Source organism: Leucoraja erinacea, chromosome 3 (assembly GCF_028641065.1).
Source record: "Leucoraja erinacea ecotype New England chromosome 3, Leri_hhj_1, whole genome shotgun sequence".
Taxonomy (NCBI): Eukaryota; Metazoa; Chordata; class Chondrichthyes; order Rajiformes; family Rajidae; genus Leucoraja; species Leucoraja erinaceus.
The window spans coordinates 17,812,832-17,838,923 of NC_073379.1; the positions used below are offsets into that span (position 1 = coordinate 17,812,832).

Consider the following 26,092-nt stretch of genomic DNA (forward strand, 5'->3'; position numbering starts at 1 on the left):
AAGATACTGCTAATGTGCGGGGATCACTGGTCAGTGCGGACTCTGTGGGGCCGAAGGGCCTGTTTCAGCGCTGTATCTCTGAACTTAACTAAACAAAAAAATCCAATTTGCTGCCACTTTGGTTTGTTATATTTTCCGATTGCAATGTTACAGGTTAAATTTACCTTGACATGCGTTGCCCCGCTCTTCGTAGCCTTCTTTGCACATGCACCTCCCGATCGGGACCAACCACTCTCCGTCAGCGCTGCAGTACATCTTCGGAGTGTTGCCTTTTATTGAATTGTTGACACATGTCCCCGGCACCTCCACCAGAGACGAGGAATCGGCCCCCGTGACCGTGTCTTCAAAGACAGCGAAGTTGCGGAAGGTGGACGGGCACTTCTTGTAGTAAACTCTCACCGAGACCAGGGCGATGCAGGCACCGACATCCTGAAAGGCGAGGTAGAAACCCTTCTTACTCAGGGGCCCGACCTCACGCACCTCCGTGTTGAGCTTCATGACTCGATCTCCCAGGTCCAGCTCCGTGAAGCTCTCGTCCGCCGCGATGGTGTCAATTTTGGTGTACTGGCTCTCCCTGATGAACCGCCCGTCTTCTTCGTCCGATTCAAAATGGTGCACGTTAAAGGTCTCCTTGCAGGTTCCCAGGCCGCCGGGGAGACTGTTGCAGTCCCGCAGAGTGAACTTCAGCTCAATGAAAATGCGGTTGGCTCCCTCGTTGGAGATCCAGTTGGTCTGCAACCAATTGTTCTGGTTCTGCTCCATCACGTTGCACACCTGGTACGTGTGGATGGGACTGTAATTCTCATCAACCTCACCGATTTCTTCCCACTGTAGGGAGTAAACAAAGGTAACAGTGTCAGGGAAATAGAAACATAGAAACATAGAAAATAGGTGCAGGAGTAGGCCATTCGGCCCTTCGAGCCTGCGCCGCCATTCAATATGATCATGGCTGATCATCCAACTCAGTATCCTGTACCTGCCTTCTCTCCATACCCCCTGATCCCTTTAACCACATGGGGCCACATCTAACTCCCTCTTAAATATAGCCAATGAACTGGCCTCAACTACCTTCTGTTGGAGAGAATTCCAGAGATTCACCACTCTCTGTGTGAAAAGTGTTTTCCTCATCTCGGTCCTAAAAGATTTCCCCTTTATCCTTAAACTGTGACCCCTTGTTCTGGACTTCCCCAACATCAGGAACAATCTTCCTGCATCTAGCCTGTCCAACCCCTTAAGAATTTTGTAAGTTTCTATAAGATCCCTCCCTCAATCTTCTAAATTCTAGCGAGTACAAGCCAAGTCTATCCAATCTTTCTTCATATGAAAGTCCTGACATCCCAGGAATCAGTCTGGTGAACCGTCTCTGTTCTCCCTCTATGGCAAGAACGTCTTTCCTCAGATTAGGAGACCAAAACTGTACGCAATACTCCAGGTGTGGTTTCACCAAGACCCTGTACAACTGCAGTAGAACCTCCCTGCTCCTATACTCAAATCCTTTTGCTATGAATGCTAATAGGATCTGATGCAACGATCTGAAATATGTTAAAGGTTGGCAGTTTTGTCTTAAAAAGAAGCACTCGATGATGTCAGGGTGATTCTCTGATAAAAAGACAACTGTAAAATGTTGTGACGCTCTTTCATTTTCCTTTTTTTTTGCATTCCCTTTTCATTTCTGTTAATTTCTGAAGTTAACGTCCGTTTAACTTTCATACGTCAGAGGAGCAGAATTAGGCCGTTCGGCCCATCGAGTCTACTCGCCATTCAATCATGGCTAATCTAACTTTCCCTTTCAACCACATTCTCCTGCCTTCTTGCAGTTTTGGTTTCCAAATTTGAGGAAGGACGTTCTTGCTATTGAGGGAGTGCAGCGTAGGTTCACAAAGTTAATTCCCGGGATGGCGGGGCTGTCATATGTTGAGAGAATGGAGCGGCTGGGCCTGTGTCCACTGGAATTTAGAAGATGAGAGGGGATCTTATTGAAACATATAAGATTATTAAGGGTTTGGACACGCTAGAGGCAGGAAACATGTTCCCATTATTGGGGGAGTCCAGAACCAGGGGCCACAGTTTAAGAATAAGGGGTAGGCCATTTAGAACGGAGATGAGGAAAAACTTTTTCACACAGAGAGTTGTGAATTCTCTGCCTCAGAAGGCAGTGGAGGCCAATTCTCTGGATCCATTTAAGAGCTAGTTAGATTGAGCTCTTAAAGATAGTGGTCAAGGGGTATGGTGAGAAGGCAGGAACGGGGTACAGATTGTGGATGATCTACCATGATCACATTGAATAGCGGTGCTGGCTCGGGGCCGAATGGCCTACTCCTGCACCTATTGTCTATTGTCTACTGTCCCCATAAACCTCGACACCTTTACCAGTCAAGTATCTGTCAATCTCCGCCTTAAAAATACCTCAAACAACTTTCTATGTTTAGTTTAAGGTAGCGCATGGAAACAGGCCTTTTGTACTGCCGAGTCCACACCGACCACCAATAACCCGTTTACACTAACTAGATCTATCACATTTTCTCAGCCGCTCCCTCACACATTAGCAGCAATTTCAAGAGGGCCGATTGAACCTTCAAACACGTACGCCTTTTGGATGCGGGAGGAAACCGGAGCACCCGGAGTAAACCCAGGCGGCCACAGGGAAAAGGTGCAAGCTTCACACAGATAACATCCAGGGTCAGGATCAAACCTGGGTCTCTGGCAACGTGAGGCAGCAGCACTACCAGCCGGGCATCTGTGCCCCATACACTGTTTTTGTCCCTCATTGATTCTTCACCTCTGCCTGCTTTCTTTGTTCCTTTACTGACACTCAACTTTCTTTGCCAAGTCACTTCTCACACTCTCCCACTTGATAACTCAACCACCTTGAGTCTTATTTTTGCACGCAATTTTTCTACTTGATTTCTAATAATCTGCTTGAAATTTAGTTGGGGATTAATTCCTGGTGCAAATCCCACCCACTCCTCCCGACCCTGCCCTCCAGTAAATGAGCCCTATAATTAGGAATCCCATCTCCAAGCCCCACTCTACTTCCTTGAGATACTTCTCTGAGGTCAACCTGGTTGATTCTTATTGTTGCTCTCCTACTTTGCATTGGTGTCTTTGATTCAAACTATTATACAATACAATACAATACCTTTATTTGTCATTTGAACCTCACATGAGGTTCAAACGAAATGTAGTTTCTGCAGCCATACAATACAATAAAAGAACCAAAACACACACCAACACTATTCACATAAACATCCATCACAGTGGCTCTCCTCCTCACTGTGATGGAAGCTCAAACGCTTTGGGATATTTTTGGTGCTTTAAACCCGGGAAACTGGAATGATGAAAGAGCCGGCACTGAAGGAGCAGAAGGTTCTGATGGTTGGATGAGTGGAAAAGGAATGGAAGGTTAGGGGTCACAAGAGACTGCAGACGCTGGCATCCTGAGCAAAACAAAACGAGCTGGACCTTAACCCCTTAATGGGCACCAGGCCATAATCTCACGGACCATATAAAGAAGGATAGTAAAAGCTTATTTAGGTATGTTAGGAGAAAAAGATTAGTAAAAACAAATGTTGTTCCCTTAAAGGCAGAAACAGGTGAAATTATTATGGAGGAACAAGGAAATGACAGAAGAGTTGAACAGGTACATTGGTTCTGTCTTCACGAAGGAAGACACAAACAATCCCCCAGATGTACTAGAGGACAGAGAATCTAGGGGAGGCCATTTAAAACTGATATGAGAAAAAACTTTTTCACCCAGAGAGTTGTGAATTTGTGGAATTCTCTGCCACAGAATGCAGTAAGGCCAATTCACTGGATGAATTTAAAAGAGAGTTAGATAGAGCTCTAGGGGCTAGCGGAATCAAGGGATCTGGGGAGAAGGCAGGCACAGGTTACTGATTGTGGATGAACAGCCATGATCACAATGAATGACGGTGCTGGCTCGAAGGGCCAAATGGCCCCCTCCTCCACCCATTCTCTATGTTTTTACCATTTCTAATTTCATCACTTCTGACTGTTTGTCCTCTAGAGTCACCAACCTTATTGTTCCCCAGCCCCAAATGGCCCCGTTTTACCTTCTTCCCAAAATCCATAAGTAGAACCACCCTGGCAGACCAAGTTTCCTGCCTGCTCCTGCCCCACTGAAATTATTTCCACATACCTCGACTCCATCCTATCCCCACTTGGTCTAATCCCTCCCGACCTATGTCCAAGCCACCGCACACGCTCTTCGCCTATTCAATGACATCCGGTTTCCAAGCCCCCACTCCCTCATCCTTGCTGTTATGTCTGAAGAAGGGTCTCAACCCGAAAGGTCGCCCCTTCCTTCTCTCCAGAGATGCTGCCGGTTCTGCTGAGTTACTCCAACATTTTGTGTCTAGCCGAGAGCTGGAGGAACTCAGCGGATCAGGGCCCATCTGGGCTGGAAATGACAGATGACGTTTTGGGATGGGACGCACTTCTAATGGGTTGGAGTAGGGAGTGGAAAGCTGGAAAAATAAAGGTGGGGCAGCAAGTGATAGTTAGATACAGGCGAGTCGGGTTTCATTTTCCGATAGGTGACAAGAGACAGAGGTGGCAAGTGGGTGCCAAAGCTCAGGAAGATGAAAGGGTGTCCAATAAGGAGAGGAGTGAAATGTAAAACTGGATAGTGGAATGAGGGGGAAACGGGATGGCGGGAGGGGGTGAAAGGGGATAAAGGGGAATTAGAAGACTCAGGGTTGGGTGATGAACTTTTGACGGAGGGAAAAAGAATAGGGGTGACTGGTGGGGAGTGGGAGATGGGGGGAGAAATGGGAGCACACTTGCATGGGCTTGGAGGGCAAGGGATAGAAAAAGTGGGTTAGGGGAGTATTCCTTGAAGATGGAGAATTCAATGTTCATACCATTGGGATAATGTGAGGGTTGTTTGAGTGTAGAACGAACAAGAGGTTCTGGAGGGCACCAGGAATGAACTTCCTGTTCGTTCTATACTCAAACGAGTGGAGGAAATTACATAAGAACCATGGAGGTGTTTGATGGGAGTTATACATTTTCGAGCCCAAACAGATCGGTGAGCTCAGATATGAAAGGGGTCGAGAACATGGTACAGGTTAGGAGACGGGCTTCAGAGAAACCGAAGCAGCCGTTGATGGGAGGTTGAATAGAATTGTCAGATAACGTGCAACAATGAGAGTTCCAACAGCAAATGGATGGAGAGGCAGACCAGAGCCAACATGTTTCAGAGGCCAGAATAAAATCTATAGATATGAATTCAGAAGTTGAACCCAAGGTCAAGATGGATTGCTAGGTTACAAATGGTCTGACAGAATTGTAGACAATGTTTCGACAGCTTGAGGGATTGAAGAGTGTGGCGGACAATTTAATAAGCAGTTGGATGTGGCAAGAGCAGAGGTCATGGGTTGTTTCTGAATAGATATCTTACATTCTTCTAAGTAAGCTTCCTCATCCATATCTATCATACGATTCGCAAAACAACAGAGTTTTTTTTTTTACTGTTGACTCTTTTCAGAGCTTTCAAAATGTTGCATTTTTATATAAGAGCCACTGTTAAGCACTCTGATCTGGTCATGGCTTTTGAAGTTTTCAAAGTACGCTCTCCTTTCAACCCTGTTGCCGTGTTACTGAAGAGCTGTGGAGCTCTTTCTCCACAGCTTCAGTACTCTTTCTCGTATCGAAAATTCCAACTGCGACCCAACTTGTGTCTTTCATCCTCACCTTTCTGCTTTTGTATTGATACCCAATTCTAAAATACCTTAAACCAAACAGGTAGGGACCCAAGTCAATCCACATCAAGGACTAGTAAAAACAAAGAACTGCAGATGCAGCTCTATACCAAAGATAGACACAAAGTGCTGGAGTAACTACGTAGACCCTGCTACACTGTCCCAGCTACACTAGTCCCACTAGCCTGTGCTCGGTTCAAATCTCTCCAAACCTGTCCTATCCAAGTACCTGTCTAACTGTTTCTTAAACAAAGGGATAGTCCCAACCTCAACTACCTCCTCTGGCAGCTTGTTCCATACACCCACCACCATTTGAATGAAAAAGTTACCCCTCGGATTCCTATTAAATCTTTTTCCCTTCACTGTGAACCTTTGTCCTTTGGTCCTCGATTCCCCTACTCTGGGCAAGAGACTTTGTGCATCTACCCGGTCTATTCCTCTCATAATTTTGTACACCTCTATAAGATCCCCCCTCATCCTCCTACACTCCATGGAATAGAGACCCAGCCTATTCAACCTCTCCTTATAGCTCAATCCCTCTTGTCTTGGCAACATCTAGGAATCTTTTCTGAACCCTTTCAAGCTTGACAATATCTTTCCCATATCATGGTGCCCAGAACTGAACACAGTATTCTAAATGCATTCACCTAGGTCTTATACAATTGTAGCATGACCTCCCAACTTCTATCCTCAATACTCTGACTGATCAAGGCCTTTTTGACCACCTTATCTACCTGCGCCTTGGCCTTCTAGGATCCATGCACCTGTCCTTCTAGATCCCTCTGCTCTACAACACTGCCCAGAGGCCGATCATTCACTGTGTAGGTCCTGCCCTTGTTAGACATCCCAAAATGCAACACCTCACACTTCTCTGCATCAACCTTTCCTCCGCCCACCTGGCCAATCGATCCAGATCCTGCTGCAATCTTTCACAACCATCTTCACTATCTGCAAAACCACTTACTTTTTGAATCATCAGCAAATTTGCTAATCTTGCTCTGTATGTTCTCATCCAAATCATTGATGTAGATGACAAACAGTAACGGGCCCAACACCGAACCACGAGGCACACCACTAGTCGCACGTCTCCAGTCCGAGAAGCAACATTCCACCATCACCCTCTGCTTCCTTCCATGGAGCCAATTTTTTTATCCATTCAGCTATCTCTCCTTGGATGCCATGCGATCTAACCTTCCAGAGCAGCCTACCATGCGGAACCTTGTCGAATGCCTTCCTGAAATCCATGTACACAACAGCGACAGCTCTGCCCTCATCGACCTTTTTGGTTACGTCTTCAAAAAAATCAATCAGATTTGTGAGACACGACCTCCCAAGTACAAAACCATGCTGACTATCCCTAATCAGCCCTTGCCCATCCAAATGTTTGTATAATTTATCCCTCAGAATACTCACCAGTAACGTACCAATTACAGATGTTAAGCTCACCAGCCTATAGTTCCCAGCATTTTCCCTGCAGCCCTTCTTGAAAAGAAGCACAACATTTGCCACCCTCCAGTCTTCCAGCACCTCTCCTGAATTTAAGGACGACTCGTAAATTTCAACCAGGGCTCCCGCAATTTCCCCTCTAGTTTCCTGCAATGTCCTCGGATATAACTGGTCAGGCCATGGAAATTTGTCTACTTTCCTACACGACAGCCTTTCTCCTTGGTAAATGCAGAGAAGAAATACTCATTGGGGACCTGCCCATCTCCTGTGGCTGCACACAGAGGTGCTGGCTTTGATTTACCCTTCTATTTACCCTTTTCCTCCTAGTGTTTTTATAAAATCTTTTGGGATTGTCCTTAATGCTATCATCCAGAGCTATCACCTTTTTGCCCTTCTGATATCCTTTTTCCGTTTACTCCTTAGCTCCCGAAACTCCCCCAGGGATGCATTTGCTCCCAACTGCCTATACCTGTCCCATGCATCCTTGTTTTTAACCAACGTCTCAATTTCCCTCGTGCCAAGCTTCCTTACATTTTCCTGCTTTGCCCTTCACTCTAATGGGGACATACATATCCTAAGCTTTCGGCAGAACATTTTTAAAAACATCTACTTGGCCGATGTTCCTTTCCCCTCAAATAACCTGCTCCAGCCAACTTGAGCGAGACATTCTCGCATGCCTTCAAAGTTGGCCTTAGCCCAGTTGAGCATTTTAACACATGGGCCCTCTCCGTCCCTATCCATAACTATCATAAACCTAATCAAACTGTGGTCACTGGTCCCAAAAGGCTCCACCACAAACACTTCATTAACATGCCCTTCCCAATCTCCCAATACTAGATCCAGCGATATGTGGTATCATAGCAATATTCAAATGTGAGCATAAACTCAACACGCTGCTTGCTAAATTTAAAAGATAAATTGGTCTAATTAAATGGACTAACCTTGATCTTCAGTGAACCGTTACATTTTCGCAGCTCAGTCTAACCAGAATATCATTCTCTTATGTCTAAATGACCTGGTAATGGAAATTCCTTTCACAGTTGTGCAGCCACATGCAGATCAGTCTCATATCCAACTCCCCAGACACTAATCTATCTGCAACAGATAATATTACATTGTCTCACCAACTGCAGCTGTAAATCAAGTTCACCTCAGCTTTAATCATCTATCTGTAATCAAGGGGTGTTCAGGCCCACATTTACATCTCATCCCTGCTGGCCAAGTAGTCCTTTGAAGCTTATTCAGGCTTAAATTACGATATTCTCTAATAAACACCGACTGAACAGTGAAAGCACCTTTAATGTATTTCACTGGCAGAAAAGCCTAAGGATAAATGAGTACTGTAACATTAAGGTTCACAAGCGCTCGTGTTGCTGAGAGTCTTTATATTTTTGCTGGCCACTTAGAATGTCCTTGATGCTGTAATCAGACGTAGGTATTGACTCCAGCAGCAGATGGATGCTGATGTTGATTCCAGTGCACCCCCTGCGAGTTATCTCACCGGACCGCAAAACAAATTAAATCATACGGCGGAAGATCTTTGCTGTTCTTTTTGTTTGCCTGCTGTCTTCTTGATGAGAAGTTATGAAAACATAACCATCAGTATACATATGACAAGATCTGCATGTAGAGAGCACACACACACACAGCATTTTATCGGGTGCATCACTGCTTGATTTGGGTACAACCCCATCCAACAAGCAGCAAAAAATTGCAGCGAATTGTGGACGCAGCCCAGACCATCACATTGACTCCATTTATACCTCGCGCTGCCTCGGCAAGGCCAGCAGCATAATCAAGGACGAGTTGCACCCTGGCCACTTCTTCTTCTCCCCTCTCCCATCAAGCAAAAGGTATAGAAGTGTGAAAACACACACCTCCAGATTCGGAGACAGTTTCTTCCAAGCTGTTATCAGGCAACTGAATCATCCTACCACAACCCAAGAGCAGATCTATCTACCTTTTTGATGTCCCTCATACTTTCCTTGATCGGACTTTGCTGGCTTTACCTTGCACTAAACGTCATTTCCTTATCATGTATCTATGCACTGTAAGTGGGTCGATTGTAACCATGTATGCCTTTCTGCTGACTGCACAGCTTTTCACTGTATCTCGGTACACGTGACAATAAACTAACTAATCTAAACCAATCTAAACACATACGACATGCATATGATAAACACAATGCCTCAAAAAACGCACATATATATGAATTTTCGCCAAATATAGATGAAAAAACCAGATTACAAAAATCCGTAATTACAGATGTTAAGAGGCATTCAGCTGAATGGAGTTGAGCTGATTAATCGCATGTGGAAGGGTTAATCTACCCTCAGATACTGGTGTAACAGGTCTGCGCTGAGTGTAGGAAGAAACTGCAAATGCTGATTTAAGCCAAAGATAGACACAAAATGCTGGAGTTACTCAGCGGGACAGCCTGCATCTCTGGAGAGAAGGAATGGGTGACGTTTTGGGTTGAGACCCTTCTTTAGACTCTGAAGAAGGGTCTCAACCCGAAAAGTCACCCATTGTTTCTCTCCAGAGATGCTGCCTGTCCCGCTGAGTAACTCCAGCATTTTGCATCTATCTTTGTCTAACGTTAAACTGCTCTTGTGCAGCGGGGAAATAAATTCCTATTTCCATTGGAGATTAGACAATAGGCGTTCATTAATGACAAAACATGAACCGCGATGAATGCTTTCGGTGAACCTAGTGAGAGATCTGTGCGCTTGCTTATCTGTGTTAATATTTCAGTGTCAGCGAGAACATAAAGCGAACATGAAGCCAAAGAGGCTACTGGCAAATTTGTAACCTTTCCACTGTAAGGGGAACAAATACAAGAGACGCACTATCGCAGCGTGATAAAGTGGCACCATATCGCTTAACACCGCTCTTAAACTGAGTTTGGCCATACGGTAAATAAGATAATGAGAAAGAGATATTTCACCATCAGACCTACGACATTCAGAACATATGAATGGAACAATGTATTTTCGTAGATATATACTGGAGAGCATATTGGCTGGTTGGATCATGGCCTGGTTCAGAAACTTCGACCCTTGGGAGCAAAGAAGACTGCAAAAAAGTTGTGAACATTGCCCAGTCCATCTCGGGTTCTGACCACCCCAACATCGAAGAGGTTTACAGGAGTTGCTGCCACAAAAAGGCAGCCATCATCAACCATGGCCACACAACCATGGCCACACACTCGCTTCACCTCTGCCATCGGGAAGGAGATATAGAAGCTTGAAAACCATTCAGGAACAGCTCCTAGTCATCTATGTTTCTATGTTTCTATGTTTCTATCAGGCTATTGAACACTACAGCTTCCAAATAAGCTCTGACACTACATACACTTGACGCATTGGTTTTGTCTTTTTGCACTATTATTGTTGGCTTGTGCATATGTGTGTGTATAATATATATATATAGTGACATTGCATCTCTTGATACCGCTCTTAACTCTTAACCACATTAACTGAGTATGTCAGTTGTATATCTGAGTCTGTCCATCTATATATATAGATATATATATTATACACACACATATACACACACATGTAAAACAAACCAACAATTATAGTGCAAAATGACAAAACCAATGCCTCCAAGTCTATGTAGTATCAGAGTTTTATATATATACTAGACTAAGTGGAACCCGTTGGGTCCCATGTTCACATGGGAGGGCTGGTCCCCAATACAATATTCCACCTCTCCACCAATTCCAATATTGGTGGCCAGTGGGGGGTGGGTTATAGGAGCGCTAGTATAGGTGTTGTGGGCTGAAGGGCCGGTTTACAGAAGGCTAGTATGGACTTTGTGGGCCGAAAGGATTCTTGGGCTGGCGGCTCAGTCAATCAAGCCTGTTGTGATGGCAGCTCACTCATTCACAGCTGGTGGGCTGCAGTTGACTCAGTTGAAATTCCATTTCAAGCAGGGTGCAAGGCCACCAAATTCAAGTTCAGTTTCTTACCACTTCAAGCAGGGTGCAAGGCCACCAATTTCATGTGCAGTTTCATGCCATTTCAAACAGGGTGCAAGGCCACTAAAGACAGCGAGTCATGACCTCTCCCTCCTCCATCTTCCAGAGACTGAGCCACGCCCACACTTCTGGGTTTTATAGTCCCTCCCACCAGAAGGGGCGTGGTGTTCATGGCCTGATTGACAGGAGAGAGAATCTCAACATTTTTTAAACACTAATTCAGTGAAACGATCGCCGAGCCTGAGCTTGGTCTCACCGGTGTAGAGAAGTATTATTTTTACATATGCTGTTGTGTTGCTGCACGTAGGAATTTCATTGTTCTCTCTGGGGCATTTGGCAGAGTCACATATGACTCTTGACTCTATTCCCCATCATTTGTTAAAGCTCCATTTAGTGCCTTTGCCCATTTCTTTGAGAAATCAAGGATCAGGTTGTATTATCGAAAGCCGTCTTTGTTTGTCCTTGACTTGCCTATTTAATAGAAATCGATCTGTTTTATCTCCAAATACATCATTTAGAAATATGTTCCAATTCCCATTGCCCTGTGGAGGAACATCCACGACATAAAAACTTCAGTACATTTCAAATAGGGAAAAGAAAAACAATTTGATGAAAATTTTGATCTTATCTAAAATGTGCAAGCGAGAGTGATACCAAGTCAGCAGACCCACGTTTAACATCTGAATGTTGCAAGGAAACAGACATTAATGTGGGAAAACTAGGTGCGTTTGATGTTTGTTTATTGATGATGTTTAATGGGGGGACCTGATAGATGCTTATAACATTCCAGCAGGCAGCAATAGAGGAGTGGAATAGTATCCTTTACTGTCAGATGCGACAAGTCACAGTGAAACTCGACATGTCATCACAAAAATGGTGCTGGCGAAGTTACAAATTACACCAGCTGGCTCCTCCCTGGTTGTCCTCCACCCCTCCCCCCCCCCCCCCCCCCTCCCACCCCCTCTCTCACGGCAGTCCCGCTGGCCCGGGGCTGCCGGCAGCCTGAAGCCGCGGTCTGCAGAGTTCCAGCTGGCGCGGCGTCTACAGCCCGGGATCCCTCGTGGGGGACCCGGGGGAAGAAGAAGCCATCACTGCCGGCCCGCGGCCAACTTCTACCGCGGGCCCGGCATGGACTCACCATCACCCCTGGAGGGGAGCTTCGACCGCCGGCCCTGCAGTCTACGGTGCTTCTGGCTGCGGCGGAGTCTTTAAATCTCGACCGATCGGCCTACACCATCTTAAAGCCGCGGTCTCCGGTGAGGAAGAGCCGATCCTGGACTGACTCTGGACTCTGGTCCTGTCCACGGGGGGGAAATGGAGGAGGACTGGACAAATTTTGTGCCTTCCACCACAGTGATGATTGCTGTGGTGGATGTTTGTGTTACAGTTTTATTGTGGTTGTGTGTTCTTTATTATTGTAATGCTGCTGACAACCCAAAATTCCACCGACCCTGATTGTGTGGCAATAAATTATATCTTATCTTATCTTATTTAAAGTCGATGTGCGGGCAGGGTTTTTAACACAGAGGGTGTCGGGTGCCTGGAAAGTGCTTCCTAGTGGTGGTGGCAGATACGACTGTGGCATTGAGGAGGCTTTTGGATAGGCACGTGGATATGCAGGGAATGGAGGGGAATGGATTCCATGCGGGCCGAGGAGATTAAGTTCATTGCGGACATTGTGAGCCAGAAGGCCTGTTCTTGTGCTGCACTGTTCAATAGTCTATGCAATGAAAAGCACTGAGGAAGATGATGTCTCCAATGTTGTGCACCTGGACTCACAAAAGACCCTTGACAAGAGGATCATGAACAACATTAAAGACCATTGATAGTGTGAATAGAAGCTAAAATAAGGGACAGAGAATAGATAATGTGGCAAGCATTGCTTCACAGATTGTCAAGTCAAGAGTGTTTTATTGTCAAATGTCCCAGATAGCATAATTAAATTCTTGCTTGCTGCAGCACATGTAAACATAATTCATAACAGGTGTAAAAAGAAAAAAGTTCAGTCTGGTGTGCAGTTGTGGGCTGTCCATTACAGGAAGGATATGGAGGCTTTGGAACGAGTGAAGAGGAGGTTTATCAGAGTGATGCCTGGATTAGTGCAGTATATTCTACAGGGAGAGGTTGGACATATTTGGATTGTTTTCTCCCAAACACTGGAGGTTATATGGAGACCTGGCAGAAGTGTGTAAAATTATGAGAAGCGTAGATAAGGTAGACGTTCAGAACCATCTTCCCTGGGACGGAGAAATCAAATACTGGAGAGCATTGTTTTAAGGCGAGAGGGGAAAGGTTTAACGGGGAGGTGTGTCGGGTTGCCAACTGTCCCGTATTAGCCGGGACATCCCGTATATTGGGCTAAATAGATTTGTCCCGTACGGGACATCCCTTGTCCCGTATTTGACTGCTACTGCTCGGTTCGAGGGGACTGTCGGGTCGGAGCACAGCGTCAGGCCCCACCTCACCCGTCCCAACGTAGTGCAGCCCATGGAGTGCAGCAGCAGCAGCACCTTGCCCGTGGCCCCATCGGTCGGCAGCCCGGCCAGCTGTCCAACCTTCGGACCTTCACTTACCGCCGACACCACCGCCCCTCCTTCTCATGGCCGATCATCGGTTCATGCGTTGGATGGGTGCGCACAAAATTACTCAGCTGGCCCGCCGGCTGGGCTTTGTGTGCACCCGGGCCAACACATCATTCACCCAGCCATGGCCGAGTCGGTCAAGGAGTTGCCGTTGGGAATTTGTCCCGTATTTTCACCTTTTGTCCTTTATTTGGGAGTGGGAAAGTTGGCGACCCTAAGTGTGGAACAAGTTTTTTTTGCACAGAGGGTGGCGATGCCTGGAATGCACAGCATTGGTTGAAGCAGTTTTGTTAATGGCTTTTAAAAGACTTTTGGTTAGGCATAAGGATATGCAGGGAATGGAAGGTTATGGGTTATGTGCAGCTAGATAAATGACGGTTTTAGCATCAAGTTCTGCACACACATGTGGGGCAAAGGGTCTGTGTAGGAAGGAACTGCAGATGCCGGTTTAAACCAAAGATAGACACAATAAGTTGCAACAATTCAGCAGGTCAGTCAGAATCTCTGGAGAAAAGGAATAATGGGTGACATTTCACTTCGAGATCGACTATTCCTTTTCTCCAGAGATGCTGCCTGACCTGCTGAGTTACTCCAGCTTTTTTGTCTATCTTTGACCTGTTCTTGTGCTGTACTGATCGATATTCCATGTTCAGGAATGGCAATTGGCTTAACACAACACGCCCGCCTCTTGGCTTCTGTGACAGAGGTTCGATCACGTCAACATTTAGAAGCTTCCTGAATGGTCCAGATGAACAAAAACCTGAAGATAGAAGGATTTACCTGAATACACAAAGTTGCTGGCATTGGAGTTAGCCACCTGAAGCCGTACAGGTGCACAAAATGGAAAGCGGAAGATACCTTTCTAGGCTAAAGGAAAACCTGAAATTAACCTTGAAATGGTTTGAGATTGAGTGAGATGGGGTGACATATCAGAAGAATGAATTGCAAAGGATTGAGTTAAGGGTCACCAACAACTCTTCTCTGATTCAGTGGATGGAGATACTGCTGTACCGTAATGCAGAGGTGATTTTTTTTTCCTCTAGAGTGATCCCCTATAAAAGTGGTATAAAAGTACATTATTCCAGGGAGGGAACGGACCCTGTACTTTCTAAGAAGGCTTAGGAAGTTCAGCATGTCCCGAACAACCCTCACCAACTTGTACAGATGCGCCATAGAGAGCATTTTATCAGGATGCATCACAGCTTGGTACGGGAACAGCTCCATCCAACACCCCAAGAAATTTCAGAGAATTGTGGATGCAGCCCAGACCATCACACAAACCAACCTCCCTTCCATTGACTCCATTTATACCTCATGCTGCCTCGGCAAGGCCAACAACATAATCAACGACGAGTCGCTCCCTGGCCACTCCCTCCCCCCCTCTCCCATCGGTCAAAAGGTATAGAAGTGTGAAAACGCACACCTCCAGATTCAGGGACAGTTTCTTCCCAGCTGTTATCAGGCAACTGAATCATCCTACCAGAACCACAGAGCAGTCCTTAACTACTATATACATTATTGGGGACATTTGGACTATCTTTAATTGGACTTTGCTGGCTTTACCTTGCACTAAACATTATTCCCTTATCATGTATCTGCACACTGTGTGGATGGCTCGATTGTAATCATGTATTGTCTTTCCGCTGGCTGGTTAGCAGCATCAAAAGCTTTTCACTGTGCCTCGGTACTATAAACTAAACTATGGTACCTCGTGACTATAAACTAAATTGAACCAAGGATTAACGCAGTGTACAGAGTCAGGACACAGAAGCCATTAATGAACCTGACAAGGCCACAACAGTAACATGCAACAGTTACAGATTTTGCTCAGGCACTGTTCCCGAAAACTAAACAATATTAAATGTCCTTGTGCAGATACAAGGAACTGCAGATACTGGAATCTTGAGCAAAACACAAAGTGCTGGAGGAGCTCAGCAGGTCAGGCAGCATCCATGAAGGGAATGGACAGACGACGTTTCGGATCAATAGACAATAGATGCAGGAGTAGGCCATTCGGCCCTTCGAGCCTGCAATGTGATCATGTCTGATCATCCATATTCAGGGCCCCGTACCTGCCTTCTCCCCATATCCCCTGACTCCACTATCTTTAAGAACCCTATCTAGTTCTCTCTTGAAAGTATCCAGAGAACCGGCCTCCACCGCCCTCTGAGGCAGAGAATTCCACAGACTCACAACTCCCTGCTTTTCATCATCTCTGTTCTAAATGGCTTACCGTTTATTCTTAAACTGTGGCCCCTGGTTCTGGACTCCCCCAACATTGGGAACATGTTTCCTGCCTCTAGCGTGTCCAAACCCTTAATAATCTTATATGTTTCAATAAGAATCCTCTCATCCTTCTAAATTCCAAAGGATCGGGACCGTTCTGCGTATAATTCAGAATCTCTGCACTATGGACTTGATTGTCGCTGCCCAATCATAGAAACATAGAAACATAGAAATTAGGTGCAGGAGTAGGCCATTCGGCCCTTCGAGCCTGCACCGCCATTCAATATGATCATGGCTGATCATCCAACTCAGTATCCTGTACCTGCCTTCTCTCCATACCCCCTGATCCCCTTAGCCAGAAGGGCCACTTCTAACTCCCTCTTAAATATAGCCAATGAACTGGCCTCAACTACCCTCTGTGGCAGAGAGTTCCAGAGATTCACCACTCTCTGTGTGAAAAAGTTATTCTCATCTCGGTTTTAAAGGATTTCTCCCTTATCCTTAAGCTGTGACCCCTTGTCCTGGACTTCCCCAACATCGGGAACAATCTTCCTGCATCTAGCCTGTCCAACCCCTTAAGAATTTTGTAAGTTTCTATAAGATCCCCTCTCAATCTCCTACATTCTAGAGAGTATAAACCAGGTCTATCCAGTCTTTCTTCATAAGACAGTCCTGACATCCCATGAATCAGTCTGGTGAACCTTCTCTGCACTCCCTCTATGGCAATAATGTCCTTCCTCAGATTTGGAGACCAGATTTGGAGGCCAATCGAAGGGTCTCGACTCGAAACGTCGCCCCTTCCTTCTCTCCAGAGATGCTGCCTGTCCTGCTGAGTTACTCCAGCTTTTTGTGGCTATCTTCGGTTTAAACCAGCATCTGCGGTTCTTTCCTACACTATTTTATGTGACAGCACAAACTAGGACTGTTACAAAAATGTTACAATATTTAGCAGCTGACAACACAAAGCATGTTGCAGCCATTGGCTTATTTTGAATGACTACCTTTAGAAAGGAGATGTGAAGGAATTTCTTTGGTCAGAGGGGGGTAAATCTGTGGAATTCATTGCCACAGACGGCTGTGGATGTCAAGTCAATGGATATATTTAAGGCGGAGATTAGTACGGGTGTCAGAGGTTATGGGGAGAAGGCAGGAGAATGGGGTTAGGAGGGAGAGATAGATCTGCCATGATTGAATGGTGGAATGCACTCAATAGGCCGAATGGCCTCATTCTGCTCCTATTACTTATGACCTTATGACCTTTATAACAAAAACAATTCCAGCACTATCTTCAGTCAAAATACATTACCATTATTCATCATTTTTTCGACATGATCTTTGGTAAAAAAAATTGTATATTGTCCCTAGTGTGTGCAGGATAATGTTAGTGTGCGGGGATTGCTGATCGGCGCGTACTCGGTGGACTGATTCTGCACCGCATCTCAAAACTAAACTAAACTAAACAGCTGTGCGCTAACAGGATGATCTGTGATGTTGGTGGAGGATGAGCAATGGTCAGGGCATGGGGGATGCCTCCCCTTTTTCCAAAACCACCATCGGGCCTCATCCATGCACCTGCAGAGCAGACGAGACCTCTGTGTCAACGTCACGTCTGAGAGACGCCCCCTCCAACTGTGCAGCAACAATGAATCCTCTGATCATTGGATTCCGTAACCTCTTGGAAGCCTCAAACATGTGTTCTTCCCATCCTTCCAGGAGAAGGAGCGATATTTATATATACACACATATATATATATATATATGCCGGTGAAACGAGGCCAGTTGTCAACCCGCAAGCTGGTTGTGTTTACATGTCATATCTGAATGAACAGAATGCGGTTCTCAATGAAATTCAATCTCATTCCCGCTGCTCCGTGGAACATCAAAAAACCATAAATTATGCAGACTTAGCCCTTGGTACATAAGCATCTTCCTGGGTATGGGTCATCTGACTGCAAGTCTCCGACCGACTCAACTGAATGAGATCATTCCGACATCACGTGCGAACATCACTCAAATGTATGAACCATCGGAACTGATTTTGTATCCAGGTTACTGAGTTATATACCCTATCCACTTGCGCTGAAGCTGACTTTCCGCTAACATTCGGAAGCAATTGCCATCAGCAAACCTGTTATAGTGTGGAAGTTTGGCGAAAGGAGTTTGTAAAACGTAAATCCCATTTGTTTCAAGTTTCAGCAAACTCATTCAGTGCTGTCACATGAAAATCATTGACTAACTACAGACATTGTGATTAATTATTTTAAATTGTGCCAAAATCACTTAAAACTTGCTTATTTTTAGTTGATTAACTTCTTACAGAGTAAACAAATGATGTTTGCTTAAACATCAAGGGCGACACGGTGGAGCAGCAGTAAAGTTTCTGCCTTACAGCGCAAGAGAACCCGGTTCGATCCTGACTACAGGTGCTGTCTGTACGGAGTTTGTACGTTCTCCCTGTCACCCGTGTGAGTTTTCTGGTTTTGCTCCAGTTTCCTCCCACACTCCAAGGACGTACAGATTTGTAGGTTAATTGGCTTTGGTAAAAATTGTAGATTGTCCCTAGTGTGTAGGATAATGCTAGTGTATGGGGTCGCTGGTCGATGCAGACACAGTGGCCCGAAGGGCCTGTTTCCATGCTGTATCTCTAAACTAAACTAAACTAAATCTACCACTATTAATAAAACAATTTATCATCTTTTGCCTACATCAAAGTTTATAACATTGAATTGATCAGATCAGATCAGTATTAACACAGACTGTTTTGTTTTAATCCACAGATTGTCAGCAGCAGTTTGTTTCTGTCAATATAATTGCTGGATTGTTTGACCCTCTCAATAAAACAAACCAGAGATTTGACACAAATTGTTGGAGTGACTCAGTAGTCAGGATTATTGTAGGGATTATAGTAGGAATTGTAATATCAAGTCATATAAGGCCAACTGAAGTGGGTCAGGCAGCATCTCTGGAGAACATGGATAGGCGACGTTTTGGGTCGAGACCCTTCTTCAGACCCAACAGTTCTCCTTCCGTACCCTGCGTTCCACTCTGCCCACCATGCACCTGGCACCAGCAGACCCTTGCTCTGGCTCCCCCCCGGCTCTGATTACCATGTTCTCCAGAGATGCTGTCTGACCTGCCGAGTAACTCCAGCACTCTGTGTCCATTAACCAGCAGCTGCAGTTCTTTGTTTCTACTGCTGGAGTAACTCAACAGGGCAGGCAGCATCGCTGGAGAACAAGGATAGGTGATGTTTCTGGTTGGGGCCCCTTATTCAGAATCTTTAAAAAAATCAAAATAAACTTTATTCCGAGTTAAAACAATGTACAATACAGGAATGGTGCAAAGAGTTGTCCGGCATTCTTGGAGGCTATAGGTATATTCAATTAGTTATTGTGGAAGGACACTAGACTGTTGCTGTCAAGTCAAGAGTCAAGAGTCAGAATCAAGAGAGTTTTATTGTCATGTGTCCCAGATAGAACAATGAAATTCTTACTTGCTGCAGCATAACAGAATATGTAAACATAGTACACTGTAAACAATATATACGGTGTGTGTATATAGAAACATACTCCCATATAAACATATATATATATACATACACACAAGCATATGTATACTTGTGTGTATGTATATATATCGCTGGTCGGCACGGACCCGGTGGGCCAAAGGAACTGTTTCCCTGTTGTATCTCTAAACTAAACAAAACTAAAACTAAACCATAATAGTGCAAAAAGACAAAACCAATACCCTCAAGCCTATGTAGTGTCAGAGCTTATTTCAGGTTGTAGTTTTTAATAGCCTGATGGCTGTTGGGAAGAAGCTGTTCCTGAACCTGAACGTTACAGTTTTCAGGTTCCGAAATCTTCTTCCCGATGGCAGGAGTGAAATGATGTGTAAAATGTTTATTTGAACAGTGTGCGATTAAATGAGCGTTGATAATCCATGCAACGGTTACAATACAATAACACAACATAATGGTATGAGTCGCTAATGCTTTTTTGCTGGTCCAAGTATGATCTGCAAATGTTAGATTCTCATTTTGCCACACGTTGTTAACTTATTGAACAATGCTGGTCTAATCACTTACATGCGTGATAAACTTATCAGCTTGTACTTCATTGCTGCCAGGTTGTGGATCCCTGACATAAGCACGCAAAACAGAGTGAATGGTTCTGCCAGAACCTAGGCTGTAAGCATCCCTGTTGCAGCTGACAGGGATATTCATCCAAGTCCCCGAAAGATGGACAACCTGAGCCATCTACCTTCAATCACTCGCAGGTAGTCTTGTAAATTTATGCAGATTGTGTGCCTGCATAACCAAGAATCTCAATGAGCTTTTTAATTTAATTTTTGTAATACCTCAAGCAAGACATTGCCATAAGGTCATAAGTGATAGGAGCAGAATTAGGCCATTCGGCCCATCAAGTCTGCTCTGCCATTCAATCACGGCTGATCTATCTCTACCTCTGAACCGAACCTCTCCCTCCTAACCCCTGCCTTCTCCCCATAACCCCTAACATCTGTACTATCCATTCATCCATACAAAGCATAACATCTATGCTTTGAAAATATCCATGGCTATTAGTGCAGCTTGCCAAATGTGTCAAAGGATTCCACAGATTCACCGCCTTCTGACTAAAGAAATTCCTTCTCATCTCCCTCCTAAAGGAACGTCCTTTAATACTGAGGCTATGACCTCTAGTCCTAAAGGTAGCCGGTTCAAATCCCGCTTGGAGTGCATACTGTCGTTGTGTCCTTGGGCAAGACACTTCACCCACCTTTGCCTGTAATGGAATGTACGGCGGCAGGCGCGGGCACACCGCGACGCCCTGTGTCTCCCTTTCAAGGGAGATGCTAAAAATGCATTTCGTTGTCTCTGTACTGTACACTGACAATGACAATAAATTGAATCATTTCATTTCATTTTTTTTTTTTCTCTCCCACTAGTGGAAACATCCTCTCCACATCCACTCCATCTAAGCCTTTCGCTATTCTGTACATTTCAATGAGGTCCCTCCCTCATTCTTCAAAACTACAGTGAGTACAGGCCCAGTGCCGACAAACGCTCATCATAAATTAACCCACTCATTCCTGGGATCAGGAACATATAGAATGTGTAGAATGTAGAATATAGAACAGTACCGGATAGGAACAGCCCCGAAATGCTAGAGTATCTCAGCGGGACAGGCAGCATGTCTGGGTAGAAGGGATGGGTGACGTTTCGGGTTGAGACCCTTATTCAGACTGAGAGTCAGGGGGGAGGGAGACACAGAGATATGGAAGGGTAAGGTGTGAAAACGAGAGATCAAAGGGAACGGTTTCACGGAAAATGTAGAATAGATTATTGTTAGCTAGTGGAAGGTTACAACGAAGCATACAAAGATAAAATGTAATTAGTCAGACTGCACGGAGAACTAAGATGGGGATGAAAGATGCAGTTCCTTCCACAACATTTTGTCTGCTCCACTTTGAAATCGCCACAAGATATGCCTAAAATGTTCTCTTCCTCTCTCCGAAGTTCTCCTCCTCTCTCTTTGCTCTCCCTCAATGCCTTGTTGTCACCTTCCTCTCAGCTAAGAATGATCCATTCTACATTTTCCTTGAACTTCGTCCCCTTTGATCTGTCTTTTTCACACCTTACCCTTCCATATCTCCACATCTGCCTCTTCCCTGACTCTCAGTCTGAAGAAGGGTCTCCACCCTGAAACGTCACCCATCCCTTCTATCCTGTCCCGCTGAGTTACACCATCATTTTGTGTCTATCTACGAGAACAGGCCCTTCGGCCCATGATGCCTGTGCTGAACATAATGCCAAGACAAACTCTCATTTGCCTTCACATGATTCATGGACCTCCATTCCCTGCATGTCCATGTCCTTTTCTGAAAGCCTTTGAAATACCCGTATCGAATCTGCCTCCACCCCTCACCCGGCAACACGTTCCTGGCACCCACATTGCCACCGCACAGCTCTTTGAAACATTGTCACTCTCACTCCAAGCCTTCATGCCTTTGGTAATAAGCAACCGAAGGCTGAAAATGTTTTCTTGCAAACTACATCTGAATTAGATTTATTGGAAGAAAGCAGTGAAATGATAGCAGCACATTACCCCAAATGAAATGTGAATGTAGGAAAACAGCATGCAAAGCCTCTGCCATTCGAAGTGCTCCATTCCTCAACTGTTCAAGAAAAGGTGTTTGCAAAAAAAAAAACTGTAATGTAGCAAAATGACTCAGCGGTTGTCAAAGAAACATTGTAAAGGAAAATGTGACATAATTGTGGAAGGATATATTAGTGCAGTTTGTCAAATGTTTGGCAATAGACATAAGATTTATATATTTTAAGAATATACCTCGATAGTCTGGTTCCCCAAAGAGCCTTAACCATGGAGACAAATGGCACAACATCCCTTCATATCCTCTCTCCAGGGTTTCATACAATCATCCAAACCTCCTCGATTGTTCCTCTCTCTTTCTATTTCTATCTGACTGCTTTTTATTTAACTTCAAGAAGTTCATAGAGACTTAATTTATCTCTATGAATGAATGAATGAATTGGCCAAGTATATTCACATACAAGGAATTTGCCTTGGTGCTCCGCCCGCAAGTGACAACATGACATACGGTGACAGTTAGGAATGACACATAAAACATTAAACATTAACAATAAAACATTATCGATAATATTCTCGCTGCCTTCCAAATGGATAATCTAGGATAAATCTGAGATCAATACTAGGGTAGACACAACGTGCTGGAGTCAGGCAGTATCTCTGGTGAAAAGGAAGAGGTTACATTTTGGGTCGAAACCGTGCTTCAGACTGAGTGCAGTGGGGAGGGAACCTAGAGGCATGAAAAGGTTGAGAACAAATCAGAGCCGTCACCGATGACCAAGGCAAGGTGGAGCCCACAATGGTCCATTGTAGGCTGTTGAAGAAGTGATAACGAAGGGATGTTTGGATGCGGACCTCAGAATTAAAGGACGTTATTTTAGGAAGGAGTTGAGGAGAAATGTCTTTCGTCAGAGGGTGGTGAATCTGTGGAATTCTTTACTGCAGAAGGCTGTGTAGGTCAAGTCAATGGATATTTTTAAGGCAGAGGTTGTAGATAGATTCTTGATTAGTACGGGTGTCAGAGGTTATGGGGAGAAGGCAGGAGAATGGGATTAGGAGGGAGAGAGAGATCAGCCATGATTGAATGGCAGAGTAGACTTGATGGGCCGAATGGCCTATTTCTACTCCTTGAACTTACGACCTTATAAACAGTGGAACTGGCAGAAGGGTGGAGAGAGAGGGAATGTAAGGGTTACTTGGTCTGCAGGTCCTTTCTGCACACCAGTCCGAGGGTGGAGGAGAAGTGCATTTAGACATGTTTACATGGAACCAAGTCCTTAATGATGCTGAGACGTGATGCAAGTACAAGCAACCGAGTGCCCTGGCTGCGGATCTGTGGCCAGGAACAGGGGCACAGCCAACTCTTCCAGTACTCTGTAGGAAGGAACTGCAGATGCTGGTTTAAACCAGGTAGACACAAAAAGCTGGAGTAACTCAGCGGGTCAGACAACATCTCTGGAGTAAAGGAATAGTTGACGTTTGAGGATCTCGGCCTGAGGTGTCACCTATTCCTTCAGAGATGCTGTCTGACCCGCTGAGTTACACCAGCATTTGTGTCTATCTTCCAGCAGTATCAACCGGTTCTTTTGTCTTTATTAGTTTGTTTCATCTTCATACAATAAATATTTTATGATCCAATGGTACTTTATTTTCACATGTACCTACGTGGAAACTGGAGATGGGAAAGGGCCAGCTTTCAGAGCTCACATAATATATATAATCTTATTTATATAGCACATTTTCAGTCAACTTGCTTGCATTGACATTACATTTACACACAGGCAAAGGTGGGTGAAGTGTCTTGCCCCAAGGACACAGTATGCACTCCAAGCGGGATTCGAACCGGCTACCTTCCGGTCACCAGCCGAACACTTAGCCCATTGCGCCATCTGTCGTCCCATGAGTGAGACTAGCCACATGAACCAAATGGCTAGTCTCACTATGTAAAGGGCCTGTCCCACTTAGGCGACTAGTTTTAATGGAATTCACCTACGACAACTGGCGACAACCTACGACAGCACCTATGACAACTTATGACAACACCTACGTCAACCTACGTCAACCTACGACAGCAAAAATTGTCACCACTGTCGCCAAATATTTTTCACCATGTTGAAATTTTTTGCGGCAGTCGCCTGTGATCACCCAAAAAATTGCCTAAGTGGGACAGGTCTTTAAAGGTATGTGTAGGGAAAGATATCTATGATCCCACCATCGTTATGATGGTGTGAAGGTACATCAAACGACCTGTGTCCAGGAGGTTTATAGGGTCCCTATGCTGTGGTGGAAGTCACTATAGATTTCTTAGTTTAGTTTAGTTTGGAGATACAATGTGGAAACAGGGCCCATCGGCCCAGCGAGTCCATGCCAACTAGCAAATGCCCAAACACTCGTTCTATCCAACACACTGGGGACAATCAGTGGATATTTCTAAGGCAGAGGTACATAAATTCTTGATTAGAACGGGTTATGGTTATGGGGATAAGGCAGGAAAATGGGTTAGGGGGCAGAGATCAGCCATGATTGAATGACGGAGTAGACTCGATGGGCCGAATGGCCTAATTCTACTCCGACAACTTGTGAATGTGTGAACTTGTGACAATTTACAGAAGCCAATTAACCTACAAACCCGCACGCCTTTGGGTTGCGGGAGGAAACTGGAGCTCCCTGAGAAAACCCACGTGATCACAGTGAGAACGTGCAAACTCCACACAGACAGCGCCTGTAGTCAGGATTAAAGCGGGTTCTCCAGTGCCGTGAGGCAGCAACTCTACCGCTGAGCCACTGTGCCACCCCGATTGTAACATGCTGCCACCAGTCCCAGCAAATAAGCACTTTATTCGAAGGTTGCACACATGCAAGATCATCTGCTGTGGCATCCAAATGAACATAACGCAATCAGCAAAACCACAGCTCCCTCGGAACAGATCATTACACCAACCAAACGCAGTAATCAGCCATGACAAAGAAGGAAGCATTGTAAACAAGACATTTATAAAGATTGTTGAAAGAACTGGCAGGGTGCTACAGCGATTAGTTTCAGATCCAGCAGCTAGTGTTTAGGTATGCCAGCTTTGGCTCCAGAGGAACAGCTTTAAAAATAACATTTTCCATTCAGATATCATAAGGGCATGTGGTGGACATGTGGTCGGTGGGGGCGCTGCAAGCTGGCAGCCCTGTCAGCAGCGTTGTTGTCTTTTTTAATGTATGTTTTAATGTATGTTTATAATATTTCTTTGCGTGTCTTGTGTGGGGGGTGGTATGGGGCGGGGGGGGGGGGGTAAGTGGGGAACCATCAGGAGCGGGGTCCCTTGCCGGGGATACCTGGAGGCGAGCTTCAACTGCCGGCCCTGCGGTCTGCGGTGCTTCTGGCTACGGCGCAAACTTTAAATCTCCGACCGCCGGCCTGCGGCCTACACCAACCTGAAGCCGCGGTCTCCGGTGGGGGAGGAACCGTTTCAAGACTTACCTGGACTTTTTACCTTGTCTGCACATCTGGAGGCCCGCAGCGACGGCTACGGGGGGTTGAGGTCCCAAACACGGGGGAAAATGGAGGAGGACTGACCAATTTTTGTGACTTCCACCACAGTGATGAATGCTGTGGTGGATGTTTGCGTTAAAATTTTTAGTGTGTTTTTGTGTGTTCTTTTTCATTGTACCGCTGCTGACAAATTCATTTCACTTGTACTTTATGTGTAATGTGACGAATTAAACTGATTGTATTGTATTGTATTGTAGGAGCAGAATCAGGCCATTCGGCCCATCAAGTCCACTCCACCATTCATTCATGGCTGATCTATCATTCCCTCTTAACCCCATTTTCTCTTGCCTTCTCCCCATAACCTCCGACACCCGCATTAATCTCTCTCTCTGCCATAAAAATATCCATTGATTTGGCCTCCACAGCCTTCTGTGGCAAATAATTCCCCATTCACCACCCTCTGGCTCAAGAAATCCCTCCTCGGCTCCTTCCTAAAATAAACTCCTTTAATTCTGAGGCTATGACCTCTAGTCCTCGACTCT

General features: G+C 45.2%; 1 protein-coding gene across 2 annotated transcripts in view; it reads right to left on the reverse strand.

The window, feature by feature from the left end:
* Positions 1-26,092, reverse strand: part of LOC129695356 (ephrin type-A receptor 5-like) — a 290,075-nt gene that overhangs the window by 223,921 nt on the left and 40,062 nt on the right. For both annotated transcript variants that reach the window (XM_055632230.1, XM_055632231.1), the window contains exon 3: positions 165-828. In XM_055632230.1, coding sequence (XP_055488205.1) covers positions 165-828 — 664 coding nt within the window. The remainder of the gene's footprint in view (positions 1-164; positions 829-26,092) is intronic.